This window comes from Perognathus longimembris, chromosome 17 (assembly GCF_023159225.1).
Source record: "Perognathus longimembris pacificus isolate PPM17 chromosome 17, ASM2315922v1, whole genome shotgun sequence".
Taxonomy (NCBI): Eukaryota; Metazoa; Chordata; class Mammalia; order Rodentia; family Heteromyidae; genus Perognathus; species Perognathus longimembris.
Window position 1 is genome coordinate 47,952,117 of NC_063177.1, and position 19,694 is coordinate 47,971,810.

Sequence of the window (19,694 nt, forward strand, 5' to 3'; positions counted from 1 at the left end):
CACTGAACCTGAGGGTGGTCTGGGAAACATCCAACACAAAAATATACAAGTTTCAATGTTTCTAAAATGTCTGTATAGACAAGTGCTGGTAGCTCATACTTGTAACTCTCGCTTCTCAGCTCAGAGGAATGGCTCCAAGTGATAGAGCACAAGACAAGAAAGATGACCAAGCACAAAACCTTGATTTCAACCTTCAATACCAGGGAAGGAAAAAACAAAACAAAAAATATTAGATTAAGTGTTTTTCTAGTCACTCCTTAGAATTTAGCTTTTCTATGTTCCTCCTGGGTCCATGGCCTTTATGTTTAAAATGAAGAACAGTCTCACCAGCAAGAATATCAGCTTCATCCATGAAATGAGTACTAAGCACAGTCACTCGGTTGGCTTTTCTGTACTTTAAAAGATTCCAAACAATATGGCGAGAACAGGGGTCCATTCCAGCTGTTGGCTCATCTAGCAGCAGTATCTGTGGGAAAAGAGTAATGTATTTAAATTTTATATGGACTCTGAAAAGCTTCTCCATTTAAAATCATAATTTTCTCTTTTATTTTGGTCAGTTGTGGGCCAGATTTTTTTTTCTCAAGGCTAGTACTCAACTACTTAGAGCCATAGTTCCACTTCTGGTGTTTGGGTGGTTAATTAGAAATAAGAGTCTTACAAACTTCCCTGCCCAAGCTGACTTCAAATCACAATCCTCAGATCGCAGCTTCATGAGCAGCTACGATTACAGGTGTGAGCCAACAGCACCTAGTCATTTTTTTTATTATATTTTAATAGTTGTACAAAGAGCTTTCAATTCAATGAGTCAGTTTATGAATGAGTTCAATACATCATAATCAATGTCACCCCTTCTTCATTCTCCCATCTATCCCAACACAATTATTTTTAATTGGAGCTATATTCAATCATATTTTAAGATACGTTTTAAAAATTACACATATTTTCCTTGGCATAATTCTTAAAAAGTAATGTCTGTAATATGGAAGATCAATAAACTAAAAGGCAAAATATAAAGTATATTGTTCTTAGTTAAACTTATAGATGTAACAATTGCTTTTTTTTTTTTTTTTGCCAGTCCTGGGCCTTGGACTCAGGGTTTGAACACTGTCCCTGGCTTCTTTTTTTTTTTTTTGCTCAAGGCTAGCACTCTGCCACTTGAGCCACAGTGCCACTTCTGGCCATTTTCTATATATGTGGTGCTGGGGAATCGAACCCAGGGCTTCATGTATACGAGGCAAGCACTCTTGCCACTAGGCCTATTCCCAGCCCATGCTTTTTACAGAATGAGCTATATTAGTATTAGGGTAGCAATTTCAGTACTATTTAAAAATTTTGTAAAAGTAGTATTGGAGTTTGAACTCAGAACATGATCCTCCTACCTATGCTTCCCATGTCGCTGGAGTTACAGATGTATCCCACCATACCCATCTTGTTGGTTGAAATCCAGTCTAATTGACTTATTTCCCAGGATCTCCTCAAATTGCAATCATCCTAATCTTAGCCTCCCCCAAGTAGCTGAGTTTATAATGTGTAGCACCCAAAAGAAATATAATGATGGGAGTTAGAAGGCACATGAATTCAGTCAACTCAAGTTGCAGTAGAAAGGATTACAGCAGGATGGAGAAGATCAATGAGGATCCTAACTGCAGACATTATAGGTGTTCTAGCACTCTGCAATGCAGAGGATCAGCTGGCCATATTTCTAAGGGCTAGCAAACAGAAGTAAACATGCAGAAATAAAGTAGCAGGCAGTGACAACCTATGACAGATATATAGAAAAACTACAGAAAATAATAGACAAGTGTTATAGCCACCATTCAAATGTTATTTTTGCCATATATTCTTCTCTTTTGTTTTTCTTTTTCTTTTTTTTTTTTTTTTTTTTGGCCAGTCCTGGGGCTTGGGACTCAGTGCCTGAGCTCTGTCCCTGGCTTCTTTTTGCTCAAGACTAGCACTCTGCCACTTGAGCCACAGCGCCACTTCTGGCCGTTTTCTGTATATGTGGTGCTGGGGAATTGAACCCAGGGCCTCATGTATACGAGGCAAGCACTCTTGCCACTAGGCCATATCCCCAGCCCTTGTTTTTCTTTTTTGAAGGTCTCATTGTGAATTCCAGACTGGATTTGAACTTGGATTAAGAATCTTCCTGCCTCATCCTGGAACTGCAGTCATACATCACAGAAACCAGCCAGATTTAACTGCAACTGCAGTCATATGTCATAGCAACCAGCCAGATTTTTTGAGAGAAATAAAACAACGCAGATTATAACTGGAATCATTCTTCCCATCTCCAAGGATTACAATAATAGTAATCTTTCTAATATATCCATAATGCAGAGTATCTTGTGTATATTTAAACTTTATATCACATATTATATATTTTTACACAACCTGATTTTGTATTTAATCTAAAATGATCGCACCCATGAAAATACTATTTTTATTTACCTTTGGATTCCCAAGAACAGCAATTCCTAAAGACAATTTTCTTTTCTGACCACCACTTAGTTTTTTAGCTTGGTTATCTTTGATAGCCTGCATGTCTAAATCTAATAAAACCTTTTGCACCTGTAAAAGTAAGAACATTATTTTTAATATCATGTCAATTACCAATATTCAGTTAAGTATTTTAATTTTTGAATGATTAAGTATTTAGGTGTTATTTAAATAATGTTTCAACTAATTTTAATATTAACTTTTGAAATCTTTAATTTCATATGGAACTTAATGTTTAAAAATATCCATATACAATTTTGAAAGATGTCAAGTACCAAGATTCCTAAAAACAAGTCTGTTTTAATTTTGTGCCTTTCTAGGCAGTGGGGATGAAAACAGACAGGATGAGCACGCAGGTGTATTGGGGTTGGGGAGAGTGAGAAGAAAGAGGAAAAAGAGAGGAACGAAAAACAGAGCAGAAGAGACGGAGGAAGGAGGGGAGAAACAAGTGTTCTCCAGATGAAACAAGGAGTATTTATGCATGCTAAAATATTTATCCTGAATTCTAAGTCTTTGTAATAATTTTCTATTATTGGCTTAGAACAGGTTTTGTATATAGATTTTCAAGCATATTTTATTGCACAAGTTATTACCAAAGGTTATTTATAGAATATATAGTGACAATTTCTATATTAGTAACATACTTCTTGTATTATATTGTTAGCTGGTATTCCTTTGATTGAAGCCAAGATTGACAAATTTTCTTCTACTGTCAAAACATCAAAGTTTATATCTAACTGTGGACAAATGCCAATCATTTTTCTTGCTTCAAACATTTCATCTATTTCTGAGACTCTGTATCCATATATAGATGCAAACCCTAGAAGCAAAATATTTAAAGTAAAAATATTAAAATGCATATGACTTCATATATAATAACAATGATTTGGTTGCAACGGACACATAGATAGGAATACAAATTTGGAAGGTAGAACCCTCATTTCTATATTATCTGTGTGATATGCTTCCACTTACATTTCAATCTCATTTTCCTTCACTGCAAATTGTATTACATAGTGGAAAGATAAAGAAGCTACGGGGGCTGGGGATAGAGCCTAGTGGCAAGAGTGCCTGCCTCGGATACACGAGGCCCTAGGTTCGATTCCCCAGCACCACATATACAGAAAACGGCCAGAAGCGGCGCTGTGGCTCAAGTGGCAGAGTGCTAGCCTTGAGCGGGGAGAAGCCAGGGACAGTGCTCAGGCCCTGAGTCCAAGGCCCAGGACTGGCAAAAAAAAAAAAAAGCTACGGACTTAACACTAAACATAAACAACTATTCATGCATTATTTTCACTTATATTCCCATAAAGATTTTCCTTTACTTCTGGACATTGTGCAAAAGTATAAATATAAAAGAACTCAAAGTTTTATCCTAGCTAGCTGTGTGAATGAATCAATCTCAGAAATTTGCCTTTTCCTTATATAAGCTGAATATATGCATGATATGCATTATATATTATTTCATTATATATTTATATATATTATATTATTTTATTATATATAATGTATATTCCACTGAAGAATTGTTAAGCTAATGTAATAACGTGTGAAGAACTTTAACATCACATATACTTAAAATGGAAGACGTTATCACTAATACCAAAGAATGGCAACAAGTAGGGACAAAGAACAAAATCTAACTTTAAAAGTTAATCCACGGGGGCTGGGGATATAGCCTAGTGGCAAGAGTGCCTGCCTCGGATACACGAGGCCCTAGGTTCGATTCCCCAGCACCACATATACAGAAAACGGCCAGAAGCGGCGCTGTGGCTCAAGTGGCGGAGTGCTAGCCTTGAGCGGGAAGAAGCCAGGGACAGTGCTCAGGCCCTGAGTCCAAGGCCCAGGACTGGCCAAAAAAAAAAAAAAAAAAAAGTTAATCCACGTTTAAAGGGTTAAAATGCAGATTTAATACAGCTTTAGCAGTTCATAAAGTAAAACATTCTCTTTCCACACTATCCAGGTAATATAAAAACATGAGCTTCCTTACTGAACTTTCACTGATCAAAATTGTATCTTTGTGGGCTGGGGATATGGCCTAGTGGCAAGAGTGCCTGCCTCATATACAAGAGGCCCTGGGTTCAATTCCCCAGCACCACATATACAGAAAATGGCCAGAAGTGGCGCTGTAGCTCAAGAGGCAGAGTGCTAGCCTTGAGCAAAAAGAAGCGAGGGACAGTGCTCAGGCCCTGAGTCCAAACCCCAGGACTGGCAAAAAAAAAAAAAATTTGTATCTTTGAGGTACTGTTCTTCAGTTATTTTAAAAGATAGTGCCAATATTTTGCATTCTTTCCTCTTAAACTAAAATTGTATATTTAGAAATCTGAATTTATTTTCTCAATCTGAAATAATCTACAGCTCTAATTTAATTTCCCATTAGTTACTGATTAATCCCTCCTTGAAAATAAAGAATAAAGGGCTGGGGATATAGCCTAGTGGCAAGAGTGCCTGCCTCGGATACACGAGGCCCTAGGTTCGATTCCCCAGCACCACATATACAGAAAACGGCCAGAAGCGGCGCTGTGGCTCAAGCGGCAGAGTGCTAGCCTTGAGCGGGAAGAAGCCAGGGACAGTGCTCAGGCCCAGAGTCCAAGGCCCAGGACTGGCCAAAAAAAAAAAACAAAACAAAATAAAGAATAAAAACAAATTAGATCATTTTTACTTTAGTAAACATGATGGGATCATTTTTACTTTCTATTAAAAAGCAACCAAATATGTACAGTAAAAAGAGAAAGAAAATATCTATGCAGACCCAGAGATTGATCTCAAATCACAAAGTCACTCAGAATACATTTAAATGGAAAATAATTACCATACATTGTGACATTTTGGTTAGTAACAATAATACAGCAATGTAAGAAAGACTTTTTTAAGTTAGAGAAGTCTCACCATCAGAAGGTGGGCATAGTCCACAAAGAATATTCATCAATGTACTCTTTCCTGTTCCACTATGGCCAAGTAATGCAGTGATCTGACCTTCATAGATGTCGAATGACAAATCTGGTTCAGGAAAGAAGACTCAAGTGTGATTTTTATTTCTAGTCAGCTATTCAAGATAATTTATAATACTGAAACAACCTTGAAGTAAGACAATAAATTTGATGACATATCTAACGGTACCAACATATTTTAAAGGTTAAATCACTTCTTTGATACAGACAATAATAAAAATTAATTTCATAGATTTTTATACACTAATATATAGTGTATACATAAAATATTTGATGGTCTCAAGAAAGAAGAAAAGCAGAGGGAGGGGAAAAGGGGACTGGAATGTAAAACAATGAAGAAAAAGTCTTACATTCACAATCAGTAATCCAAGTCAAAAGAAAAGAAAATGGCAAAGAGAAACAGGATGCAGTAAGAGACTTACAGCATAAGACCTTGAATAATTACCCCAGAAGAACACAATGTGACACACTGATACACTGTGCACATCATACACTGTGCATACACACACATACTCATTTGAACTGAAATAGTTCAGTGAAGTATATCCTCTTGAGGTTTAATAGTTACTTTACAGAAAATAAAAAAACAAAGTCAGAATGTAAATAAGCTGAAATAAATTCTAAAATCCAAGAAAAATTAGATTCATTTGTATAAGAGGAAAAATAATATACAAGTATTTGTTGTTCATATTCTTGATGTTCATATTCTCATTCTCACCCAAGAATGAGATGGAATCTCAATGAAGTTTCGATTTCTTTTATGGTGAAGGATGTTGAACATTTCTTCATATATTTATTAGCCATTTGTACTTCTTGTAAAAAGTATGTTTAGCTCCTTATATATTCTGGTAATTAGACTCTTGTCAGAGTATAGGCAGTAAAGAGCTTCTACCATTCTATAGACTTACTAACTAAATATATCTTTCATTGTGCATAAGCTATTTATTTAGCTTAATGAAATTGCAGTTTTCAACTTACTTTCCTAATTACTCAGCCTCTGGAATTCTAGTCAAGAAGTCACTGAGTATGCCAATAAATTCCAGTGCTTTTTCTACTCATTCCCATAGTACTTTCAAGGCTTTTGGTTTTACACTGAGATCCTTGATCCACTTTAAACTATTATTAGTACACGTTAGCACACGATGAAAGATTCCATTTCAGTCTTCCATACATAAATGTTGTTTCTTCACCAAGGTATGTTTAACAGGCCATCTTTTTTCCAACATATATACTTGGCCTCTTTGGCTTCATTTCTGGGACTTCTAATCTGTTCCAATGGTGTTTAGGTGTTCTTGTGCCACTACCAAGCTGTTTTTGTTACTATGGCTCTGTAACAAAACTTAAGGTCCGGAATTGTGATCCTTCCAACATATTTTTTCTCAGGATTGCTTTTTTGGATTGATTTTTCTATTGTGAAGAATGATGAGATTTTGACAGATCGTGTAGAAATTGTAGATTGCCTTTTGCAAAATAGTCTTTTTGTGTGTGTGTCGCCATCCTGGGGCTTGAGATTTTTTGCTGAAGACTAGCACTCTACAACTTAAGCCGTAGCTCCACTTCTGGATTTTTAGTGTTTAACTGAAGATAACAATCTTACAGACTTTTTTTTGCCCAGGCTGATTTTGAGCCAAAATCCTCAGATCTCAGCCTGCCAAGTAGCTAGGATTACAGGCTCGAGCCACTTGCACCTGGCAATACAGTCACTTTTACAATAGTAATTCTGCAATCCGTGAACACAGAACTCTTTCCAGCTATTGCTATTCTCTTTGATTTCTTTCTTCAAAGATTTCTTTATAAAGATATTTTTCATCTTTGAGTAGATTTATCCCTAAGCATTTTTATGCTATTATGAAAGGAATTTTTCTCCTAATTTTCCTATCTATTTACTCAATGCTGGTATACAAAAAAAAGGTACTGATTTTTGTGTGTGGACTTTATATCATGCTATTGTGCCAAAAGCGTTTAGTTTTGGGGTGGAGTCTTCAGGGTCCTTTAGATAAAGAATCATGTCATTTGAAAGAGTACCCTAGGGACAGTTTGACTTCTTTCCCTAGTTAGATCCTTTCTATTTCTTTTTCTTGTCTTATTGCTGTGGCTAGGAATTCCAGTACTATATTTTTTAAAAGTGGAGAGAACAGACATTCTTGTCTTGTTTCTGATTTTAGAGGGAATAGTTTCAGTTTTTCTCCATTTGGTACAATGTTGGCTTTAAGTATGTCATATATACTTTTTTACATTATGGTATCATCTTTCTATCTCCTAACTTCCCCAGAGATTTTATCATAAAAGGATGCTGAATTTTGCCAAAGGCTTTTTCTACATCTATTATAATGACCATGTGGTTCTTGTCCTTGATTTTGTTTATGTGCTATGTTTATTGATTCATAAATGTTGAACTAGCCTTGCATGTACATAGGATGAAACCAACTTGGTCATAACGTATATGTTTAATCAGTTGATCCAATTTGGTTAGCAAATTGTTTTATTGAAGAGTTATATACCTATATTCACCAAAGACATTAGTCTATACTTCTTTTTTGTCCTCATCTAGTTTTAGGATAAGTGTAATGCTGGCTTTGCTTCCCTGAATGAGTTTAGTAGGGGGTGTGTGTGTGTGTGTGTGTGTGTGTGTGTGTGTGTGTGTGTGTTACATTATTTAGAGGGGTATTTTATTTTGTTGAGATATGATCTCATTATGTAGCCAGGGATGGCCTAAAACTTCCTATGTAGCCTAGCCTGAATTTAACCTCAAGATCTTTACCTCCCTCACCCTACCAAGGGCTGGGATTATATATCAATGTGATATTACTCTCTGATTCTGTTTCCTTCACATAACATACTTTTGAAATTCATCCATGCTGTAGCATATACTAATGGTCCATTCCTTTTAGTTGCTTAATAGCATTTCACTGTATTTATATACTATATTTCTTTTATCCATTCTTCTGCTAAGGCATTTGGTCAATAACGTACTTTTGGCTTGAACTCAGAGCCTGTGTTCTTGCTTGGCTTCCTTGCTTAGGGTAGTCACTCTACTATCTGAGCCACATACCTCCTATCTGTCCATTTTTCTTCCTTCAAAAATATTCTCTTCAAATATTTTGCCCATTTACAAACTGGGTTGGAGCTTCTTAAGTTTTGAAAGACCTTCATAATTGTAGATATAAGTCCTGTTAGATATATGATATACAAATATTTCCATCAAATTGTTTTCTTTTTAATTTTAATGTTTACAAGGGCCAGAAAACTTTACTTTTAAAAAGCCCAATGTGTCAATTAGCCATATACAATTTGGTTTTAGGTGCTATATTTTGGAAATATTTGCCTAATCCAAAATCTCAAAGGAGTTCTCCTATTTTGTCTTTTAAGTTTCATAGTCTTAAATTTTACATTTAGGCATAAGATCCATTTCTGTTACTTTTTGTATATATTGGACCAAAGCTCACTTTTCTCAAGTTTTTATTTTGTTTATATATGTCCATGTGATTGTTTCAACATCATTTTATAAACAGTCTACTAAATTATTTGCACCTTTGTTATATGGGTACTGTATATTCTTCATTTCAAAGCTAAAAGTATGTGTCTTTATTATTGTAGCATTTCTGTGAAGTCTTGAAAGAAGGCAATGCTAGTATTCCGTTTCACCTCTTTTTCAAAGTTGCTTTGGTGATTATAGTTCCTATGCATTTATATATAAATTTGATCATCAGTGTGTCAAAATCAGCATAATAAATAAGTGAATAAATCCTAGTAGGATTTGCCTGAGATTGGATCTACTGCAATTTGAGAGGAAATCGCATTTATTCATTTGTTTGTTTATTTAGCAGCAGTGAGGTTTGAACTAAGAGCCTAGTATTTGCTAGCCAAGCGCTATACTGGAGACATGCCCCTAGCCTTTTCTGCTTCTACTTATTTTTCAAATAACGTGTCAGGCTTTTTGCCAAAGGCCAGCCTTAGACTTCAGTTTTCCTATCTCCACCTCCTGTTGAGGCAAGATTACAAATGTGTATAATCAAGCCCAGATTATTTTATAACAAGGTTTTACTAATTTTTGGCCTCTAACCAGGATTCTCCAATCTCCACCTCCCCCTTCCTTGTGATTACTGGCATGTGCCACCACATCCAGTCTTTTAAAGATCATATCTGAACATCTATCGCCGTTTAAGTAGAACTCACATCTAAACACTGAGTCTTCTAACCCATGAACATGGTATTTCTCTTCTTGTCTACTTCCTCTTTAACTTCTCTCAGCAATGTTTTGTACTTTTCAAGATGCAAGTCTTCTATATCTTTTGTTTGATTTATCTGTAAGTATATAATATTTTTGATGCTATAATAAATGCTTCTTAAATTTAACTTCTAATTATTTGTTGGTAATATAATATACTTGATTTTTCTATATCTTGTCACCTTTCTAAACTCACTATTAACTATTCTGTATTGTAGAGATCTAATTGAATTTTTTAAAATAAATGATCATGACAACAGCTTCACTGCTTCATCTCCAATCTGGATGCCTTCTCTTTCTTTCTCTTTAATGTTGAATATTCATGCTGGAGAATATACATAAACCTACAATTTTAAATAAAACAAGATTTAAAGCACTGTAACATAAAAAGAATAGATTCATAGTTGGACTTCACCAAGAACTTGTGTTCATCAAAAGACATTACCAATAGAATGAAAAAATAAGCTTTAAATTGGGATATTTAAATACATTAATCTAACAAAAATTATGAATCCAAAATGTACAAAACTCTTAAATAGGTACCCTCAGGAAAAGAACATCCACATGTCAGTAATCATATAAAAAAGTGATCAACAACATTCCTTATTAGGCAAGTGCAAATTAGAATCAAATTAATATATCACTATAACCTAACAGAGTAAAGTTGGAAGAACTAATGCTGTCATTGGGTGAAGTATATTTTTTGGTTCTAATAAACCCTAATCTACTGCTAAAAATAACTAAAATTCTCATGATGATTCCTCACTACAAAAAATTATCAAGCCTAAAATATCAGTAGTAATGAAGGTGAGACTCCCTATGTTAGATCCAAAAGCATTTTTAAAAAATAAAATGAAAAAGAAGAAACTAACATGTATACAAATACATAAGAAAACAAAAAAGTACACAAACTTGTTCAAATCATTGAGCATTTTGTTTATCTTAACTGATGCTACCTTTTGTAGATTTAAGTTGTAAGTTTTATTATGAATATTAATCACAAAAACAGAGGGAAGAGAGAAAATTATGACAAAGAAGTTTAAATTTTGCAGCCACTATGCAAATTCAAATACTTGGACCAAATACTAGGTGAGCTACTTACTTCTCAAAGCCTCGACATTTTCACTTTTCTTTCGGTATGTCTTCTGAATACCACTTATTCTGAAAAACATAGTTTTGTACTGAAAATATTTAAAGAAATTTATAATTATGTGCTTCATTCATTTTTCATAAAAGATTTCTTATTTTAAAATGTATTTTACAAAATATGAACTGAGTATATCCCTTAGCAACAGGAGGTATGACTTCCTACATTATTAAAGGAAAAGTTGTATATATCTATGTCTGGATGGAATAACAGTTATTTACATTTTGTAAAAAAAATTATTCTTGGTCTACAAGATTTTTTGTGATCATGTGTCCAAACAGAATAAATAGGCATTTTGTGCCCAAACTTAAAGAGGAAAAAAAGAAAACAAAAGAACACTGTCATAATAACAGGAATAATCAAAGTAGCTTTCTACTAAAACAATGAACCAAAGAAAATTGAAAATAATTATAAAATTATTTTAAATAAGCTACCAAAGTGGGGGCTAGGAATATGGCTTAGCGGTAGAATGCTTGCCTTGCATGCATGAAGCCCTGGGTTCGATTCCTCAGCACCACGTAAAACAGAAAAAGCCGAAGTGGTGCTGTGGCTCAAGTGGTAGAGTTTTAGCCATGAGCAAAAAGAAACCAGGGACAGTGCTCAGGCCCTGAATCCAAGACCCAGAACTGGCAAGAAAAGAAAAAAAGAAAAGTATAAAATTTCTCTCTGTTTTATATGTTAATCATTCATTCTTCACAGTGAGCAAACTTCTAAAATTAAGTAACTAGTTCAAGCAATCCCCCTGTTTAAATATGTACTATACTAAAGGAGATATAAACCAGATGTCATTTCATATCAACACACATATGTAGCTCCTAATAGATGAGAAATGATTGTCTTACTCCATTTTAAACATATGTACATGGTTTCTTAAAAAAATAATGGTGTGATGTGTTAATCAGTTTAAATTTCACCTTTGAAATGGCAGGTCATTGTCCAAATAATTATATCTAAAGTATTTTGACTCTTACTTATTCCTTATACATTTTCCTTAAAGGTCACATTATGCATCATTTTTCTCAATGTGTGTGTTATTTCCTTTCTTCTTTTTATAACATTTAGTAGTGACAGTAGTGACTAACATATACAGATAATGGCCAGAAGTGGCTCTGTGGCTCAAGTGGCAGAGTGCTAGCTTTGAGAAAAAAAAAAAAAAAGAAGCCAGGGACAGTGCTCAGGCCCTGAGTCCAAGTCCCAGGACTGGCCAAAAAAAAAAAAAAAAAAAAAGTTATAGTCTGATAATGTCATAAGAACTAAAGCTCTATAAAATTAACAGAAGAAAATTTGTTATATATGACACTGTTGCATAAATCCAATTATTGAATGGTTTTTATTTCATTTTGGTGGACCAAATAAGAACTTTAAGCAGCCTAATTACACACACACTGGGTCTCATTTCTTTTAAAATTTCCAATAAATTACAAAATTTCAAAATTACCAAAAAGCTAATTCGAAAAGCAAACACTCTGGTGTAATTCACTATATCTATAGTGAAAGTAACCCAAATGGGTCTTTTCAGAGCACCTAGGCCCAAATCTTACCCTAAATTATTTCAAAGAAAATAATTTAAAAGAAAAATAGGGTAGGAAAGTTTGGATTCAAGTAGTTGAGCACTAGCTGAGTAAGCAAGCCAAGCAAGTTTAAACAGGCTTCTCAACTATCTACTGAATCTAAGATAATACTTACAAATATTTAAGAGATAGGATTTAAATATGGCATTTTACATCAGTTGTTCTTACACATAAACTGCTAAAGACAATATCATACCTTATGGCTTCTTTTCCTACAAATTCTGAAGAAACAGGCTCAACAATTTCACTAAAACTAATATTTCCATTAACATTGCCTTCTGATAACTCTTTATAATTTCTTTTGCTTTTTGACCAATATGATGGCTTTAGAAAATATAAAGATGATCTCCTTAAGCCAAACTCCCCTGAGAAGTAAAAATGAAAGATTGAATCACAATGAATTAGATCAGAAAAAACAACCTTAAATCATAAATGCAGGAAATGAACTGCAAATGTATTCAGTCTTAATTCTACTATTAAAAGCCACATGGGATTACAAATTACTATATAAAATAGGCCTAAGAGCAGGGCACCAGTGGCTCATACTTGTAATCCTAGATACTAAGAAGGCAGAGGATCAAAGATGAAAGCCTATCAGGGCAGAAATATCCTCAAGACTCTTATCTGTAATTACTCAATGAAAAGTCAGAGTTAAAGCATGGGTCAAGTAGCAGCATGCCAGCCGTTTTAAGAAAATGAAATAAGCAAAGGTAAGGCCCTGAATTTGAGCCCTAAGTACTGACCCAAAACAAAAAAGACAGGTCTAGAATATGGAAAAAAGGAATGAGGAATTTAAAGAAAAAAAGATGTTAAATATTATACATGCACAGTAAGAAATGAGGGGAAGCAGTAGAAGTTACAAAAGGACTTCACAGTTTTAGACCTCAGAGGGAAAAACAATAAAATACTTCAGTTAAAAAAACTGACATAGGGACACATAATAAAGAAGTTCATCTAGGAACTTGAAGTTTTTGAAATACATTTTTCTATAGTTATACAATCTCCTTAAGTTCAGTAGTGGCTAAATTTTAAGGCATAAAACATAAATATTTTAAATTAAATAAAGTTCACACTATGTGGGGGGAAAACCCTAGCACTCTTTAAAATAAAATCTAATAATAACCAACTGCATACCTGGAATGACTTGATCAAGATAGACCGCCAGGAGAACATAAAATATGCTATTAAGTGCTAGCATGGTCATAGTAATAATTAGAGGATATGGGCCTTCAGTCAAATTAGAAAATAAAGCACCTTCATTAAAGTCTTCTAAATGCATGACCTGAAAAGCAGAAAGACTAATTTTATTACATAAAGATAATTAAAGCAAGCAAAAGCTAATACTACTCAGCATAACTCATTGTATCATATCCAGAGTGAGAGACACCAAACTGAGCCTTCTGACATATTCATCAGTAATATGAATTTATTTTTAAAAAATAATAGACTACACCAAATTGAAGTTTATCATAACAACACCTTTCAAGAATTATTTTCATTCTATGCTTTTTAAAATTATATAGATCAATGCCTGGGAGCTTAATAAAAATTCAATGACCAGTATGAAATAAAAGTGTGATGTTAGTAAGGCAAACAAAAAGGTTGCAGCTCCATGGGAGTCAAGTAAATTGAATATTAGAGGACAAAATTGTGTTTAGCATCTCCCCAAATTTGAAAAAGGAAAGGTCTTGAAAATCCCCTTCAACATTGCAACTACTGACATATTCATTATAAATATATGCAAAGAAATAGAAATAAATGTTATGGAATCAAGGCCTCATTTAGACCCTTGCTCTGCTATATATAAATAAACTTTAATTATACCACCCTAAATGTTAATCTTCTCATCTAACAAATGAAGATGATTTCAATGATACTAATAGGCCCTCTTAAGAAAAAGCTACAACTCTGTAAATCGACTTTCCCAAGAGAGGGGGCACTCCCCACTTGATTTTCAAAATGTTTAACAATAGCTTTTAGGCTTCAAAATGATTAAGAAAAAAAGTATAAACAATCTATATTAAATTAGTTTTACACTGCTTCTTGGTCTTTGGGCCAAGATCAAGTATAAATGTCTTATAAACCAAAATATTCTGTCACACCAGCCATCATAAATAAATCTCTTATAATAAGAAATTGTAGCCAGGCACCAATGACTCACATCTGTCAGCTACTCAGTAGGCTGATATCTGAGGATCACAGGTTAAAGCCAACCTAGGCAGGAAAGTCCAAGAGACTGTTAACTCTAATTAACCACCAAAACAGGTGAAGTGGAGCTGTGGCTCATGTGGTGAAGTACTAGCCTTGTTAGTCATAACAGACGATGATAATAGCCCAATAGCTATACCGTATGAACACATAAGGTGATGCTAAGTGAAATGAACTCCACGTTATGGAAACAAGTGGCATATCACTGTTGTGATTATGTTCAACATGCCATATGAAACAGTACCCCTTTTTTTTTCTTTTTTCTTTTCTCTCATATTCCCTTACGCTGGTTTTACCCCTGCTATCTGATCTTAGTACCCTGGATACTGCATATACGTGTATTAGAACCAGGGAAGGGAAAGGGAATACCAAAATCGAGAAACAAAGAATAAAAAGACAAACCATTCCAAAAGCAATACTTAAAAACATTTGGCGTAAACAACTGTATAATTCATGGGGGAAGAGGGAAAGGGAGAGGGGAGTGGCGGGAGGAAAAATGAGGGAGAAGGTAACAAATTGAATAAGAAATGTGCTCACAGCCTTACATATGAAACTTTAACCCCGCTGTACTTCACTTGACAATAAAGAAAAAGAATTTTAAAAGAAAGAAAGCAAGCTCGCTCAGGGAAAGTCCTCAGGTCCTGGGTTTAAGCACCAGAACCAGCACAAAAATAAATAAATAAATATTGCATTTTCTTCTTTGTATGTTAGCCAAATTTATGTTCTAGTACATAAAACAGTCTCATACAATTTTTTTACTTAGATGCTAACTAAACCTCCTATGAGAAATAAATGTCAAATTATAAATCTAAATATTATTTAGATGAATGGCAATTCTAAGAGGCTTAGTCTAACAAATCCACCAGGCCTTGATACTTCACTAGTATACTTGTAACAAATTTGCTCTGCTCCATGCAGGCATTAACCTGAGATAAACTTATAAATGGTAGCAATGGAGCAATCTTAAGTGAATATCTTCTAACAGAACAAGGAATTACACTGCAATAGAGTACTAAAATGCAGTAAAGCAAATAGTTAACTTACAAATAAAACATTTGAGAAATGAAAATTGGAGAAAGTATAAATAAAATCAAATATAAAATATACTCTACAACATTTCATTCTTGTGTTAAATTTTAATTTAATTTTTGCAAATCAAAGGCAATATTCATGATAGTATGTTACATCAAACTGAAAAGAAAATATCTGGTAAATACAAGACCAATGTTATTACCTACCTGTGCAATACCAATCAAAAAAGTACACTGACAGAATGGACTTAAAAGCCAAACTAATGACTTGGGAAAACTTTCCATGAGGACTATCAAAAGGCCAACAAATCCAAAAGCCACAGTGACGAAAAATTCAACTATTCCCACATGTTTTGATTTTTTAAAAAGTGGTGTCAGCATTAAAGCAAAAAATACCTGTAAAACAAAAATTAAGGTTAATGCATTGTTCATATACAATGATAGGAAAACAAAATTAAATTTTGCTCATGTATCCAATGCCTAACATATGAAACTGTAACCTCTCTGTACATCAGTTTGATAATAAAAAATTTGAATTAAAAAAAAAGAAAGAGCAAGTTATTTTCATTAAAATATGTCATACACATATGTAAGTATATATATGTATGTATATATATACATATATGTACATATAGAACATAATTCAAACCATAATACTATGTAGGTGAATGGGCAGGAGGGGAAAAAAGACTGGAGGAGAATAATATTGAAATGCATGGCAACTATGTGTTAAGACAGAATAAGAAATATCAATGAAAGCGGTTGATCAACCAAAGTCTTGGGAATAGAGCAAAGAATGATTTATTCTGATTTTTAATTAGAATAAATTATTATATTTTTATAATATATGCATATCTGAAATAGGAAGGTAAAGCCCCTTGGGGCAACTAATACACACTCATATTCCAAAAGACTGACAGGAAAGTAAAACAAGGCTCTTTACATGGGCAGGTTATCAGCAGGAAGGGGAAGGGTAAAAGGAGAGGCTGAATGAGTATAAATGTGGTCAAAGAACTTTATATGAAAACAGAACAACAGTAAGTGTTGAAATTGCTTTCAAAGGGAAGAGGAGGGTGAGGGAGAGTGATAGAGGGGGTGAATTTGATTAGTATTAGTATCCATGTATGGAAATGTCACAATAAAATACTCCCTTGTTCAACTAATATAGGTACGATTTTATTTTCATATAATGATATCATTTACTTTTTTAAACTAACAAGTATTAAAGATAGCAAGCATGATTAAACCTGTACTGTAGAAACTATAACAAGCCATGTGTTTCCGCAGTTAAATACATGACAATACATGAGTAAGTTTTTTAATTTAAGGTCCATTTTTAAACTCAATACAAATAATTATATTTAAAGGTACATGAAGTTTTTTTTTGTAATTTATCATTTTAAGGAGCAGAGGTGATAATCAAAACCTTCACCAACTTTCCAAATAGTTACATAAACAAACCACACAATAGGAGTATAGAGCTACTGATGACAGACAGCCGCCTGGTCATTAAGCTGAGCATTCAGCCTATGCAAATCAATGTTAAGACTAAGCTACATTTACAAAAACACCTTTAGTCATCCTATACCACAACCTAACTGGAAACAGAATTTCATAAAGGAAAAAAAGGAAAAGGGTCCAATAGTGCTGGACAATCTTACACAGGTAATTATACAAAAATAGTAAGTTTTACATAACATGTAAAAACAAGTTAAATCTAAACTTGATATTACTTTATAACTTTTCTTAAAATACAGAAGTACAACAATGTTATACCATCTATCATTAAGTTATTTATCAGTAACTTAGTAACAATATATCTTTGGTAGAAAATTGACAATAAGTAGAGCAAAGAAAAACACTTTGCTATATTGCCAAGTATTTAACATTCCATTCCTTCACTGACATTACAAGTTAAAATACTTACAGAGGTTGTATAACTAACATAAGGTAATTTTAAAATACTTAAAAAACACTTACAGAGGACAATCCATACAGGAAAAAGAGTAGAAATATTACAAAGCTGCTACTTTGAGGGAATAATGAAGAAGCTGTTGCAATGACTGACATTAGAAGGGACATAAGGAAAATCAAGCTTGTATACAGAAGCACCCAGGAAAGCCTAAAACAAGAATGCAAATAAATTTATAATCAAATGCAGAGGCATTAGTAGTTAAAAAATCATTCCAAACAAAACTTCAAATTTAGTTTAGCCATCTTATAATGAAAGTTAAGTATATTTGTGTTTATGTATTGAAAATTGCAAAAGCATTTAATGCAATTTTATTTTTTGCAGATAGCAGATTATGGTTTAAAGTATAATATCATAAAGTCAATTGGGGCTAAAAAGCAAGCAAAGTAACAAAACTGAATATATTTTACAGAAGCAAAACTTGTGATTGATAGACCAATTTGCCTAAATTCATCCAACTGCTTCCCCATAATGTAATAATCCAATGCATCTTGATACCAATCATTTCCAAAATTTAAAAAAGCTTCCCCCAAAGCAAAGAAAACACATTATACACAATATCTCATTATATAAAGTGCTATAATTATTAGATTAGGATAAGTAGAATAAAATGTTTTTAAACAGTTGCAAACAATGTACATACAGAATATTAACTGTCTCACTGAATGAGCTTAAAATAGTTTTTGTTTGTTTGTTTGTTTTCTGTTTGGAGATAGGGTCTTGCTATTTACCAAGTCTGACCTAGCACTCAGTCCTCATGCCTTAGTGCTGGGATTACAGGTGTGAAACACCACACCTAGCTTAAAATGAATTTCCTTACTACACAGCCTGAAGAGTAAGGAATATATACTTAGAGATATTTATAAATGTGTCTATAAAATTGTCATTGTACAAAAACCATGTTAAAGCTCACAAACTTTTTTTCATGTTTCTGCTCTACATATTACTTACATAGTCTATCTTCACTTATCAAAAAGAGCCTCACTGGGCTGGGGATATAGCCTAGTGGCAAGAGTGCCTGCCTCGGATACACGAGGCCCTAGGTTCGATTCCCCAGCACCACATATACAGAAAACGGCCAGAAGCGGCGCTGTGGCTCAAGGGGCAGAGTGCTAGCCTTGAGCGGGAAGAAGCCAGAGACAGTGCTCAGGCCCTGAGTCCAAGGCCCAGGACTGGCCAAAAAAAAAAAAAAGAGCCTCATTTTCCAGGAGGAAAAATGTCCAGAAATTGCTTATGTAGACTTTTAAAGTATTTAATGGTTCAATATCTAGAATATACACTATATGTCAGGGAAGGAGATAATCAGCCAATCTCTTGCTTTCTGAAATCTAACATCAGAGCAATGAAACAATAAAATACACAGAACTTGCTTCATGAGTTCAAACAAAATGTAAAACAGAATTTAACGGTACTGGCTGGGGATATGGCCTAGTGGCAAGAGTGCTTGCCCCGTATACATGAGGCCCTGGGTTCAATTCCCCAGCACCACATATATAGAAAATGGCCAGAAGTGGTGCTGTGACTCAAGTGGCAGAGTGCTAGCCTTGAGCAAAAAGAAGCCAGGGACAGTGCTCAGGCCCTGAGTCCAAGCCCCAGGACTGGCCAAAAAAAAAAAGAATTTAACGGTACTGCCAATGTAAGTGCTCCATTCTTTTTTTCTTGTATTAAAACAAACCAACTGGTAGCTGAAGATTATAGTCTTGAATTCCAAGATAAAGGAAATCACTAAGAAAACAGTACCTCATCAGTAGTCTCAGAAAATGAAAACTTTGAAGATCTGTAAGATATTTAATACAATTATAAATTGTATAGAATAATAAGCTTTTGATAACATACCAAAAAGCAGTGTCATGCAGTCCCATTATCTTTAAAAATTCCTTTAATTTTTTTTCTTTTTCTGCTACAATATGAATTGCCAAAAAGTATCCAAAAGGTGAAAATGCAATAACCAGGTATATTAAAATCACTCCTCGGGGAAAAATGTCTATTTCTATAACAGCAGTTTCCCCCATAATAATAGCTCTAGTGGACTCCAGCTCCTTCCAAACAGAAACGTTGGTCTTCAACTGTAATGTGAAAATACAAAAACATTC

The 19,694-nt window shown here is 34.0% G+C and overlaps 1 protein-coding gene across 2 annotated transcripts in view; it reads right to left on the reverse strand.

The window, feature by feature from the left end:
- Positions 1–19,694, reverse strand: part of Abca5 (ATP binding cassette subfamily A member 5) — a 69,027-nt gene that overhangs the window by 31,582 nt on the left and 17,751 nt on the right. For both annotated transcript variants that reach the window (XM_048365218.1, XM_048365217.1), the window contains exons 6-15: positions 19,438–19,667; positions 17,610–17,751; positions 15,837–16,025; positions 13,525–13,672; positions 12,587–12,755; positions 10,775–10,833; positions 5,383–5,493; positions 3,141–3,316; positions 2,449–2,568; positions 328–466 (exon numbers count right to left, since the gene is read on the reverse strand). In XM_048365218.1, the coding sequence (XP_048221175.1) occupies positions 328–466; positions 2,449–2,568; positions 3,141–3,316; positions 5,383–5,493; positions 10,775–10,833; positions 12,587–12,755; positions 13,525–13,672; positions 15,837–16,025; positions 17,610–17,751; positions 19,438–19,667 (1,483 nt within the window). The remainder of the gene's footprint in view (positions 1–327; positions 467–2,448; positions 2,569–3,140; positions 3,317–5,382; positions 5,494–10,774; positions 10,834–12,586; positions 12,756–13,524; positions 13,673–15,836; positions 16,026–17,609; positions 17,752–19,437; positions 19,668–19,694) is intronic.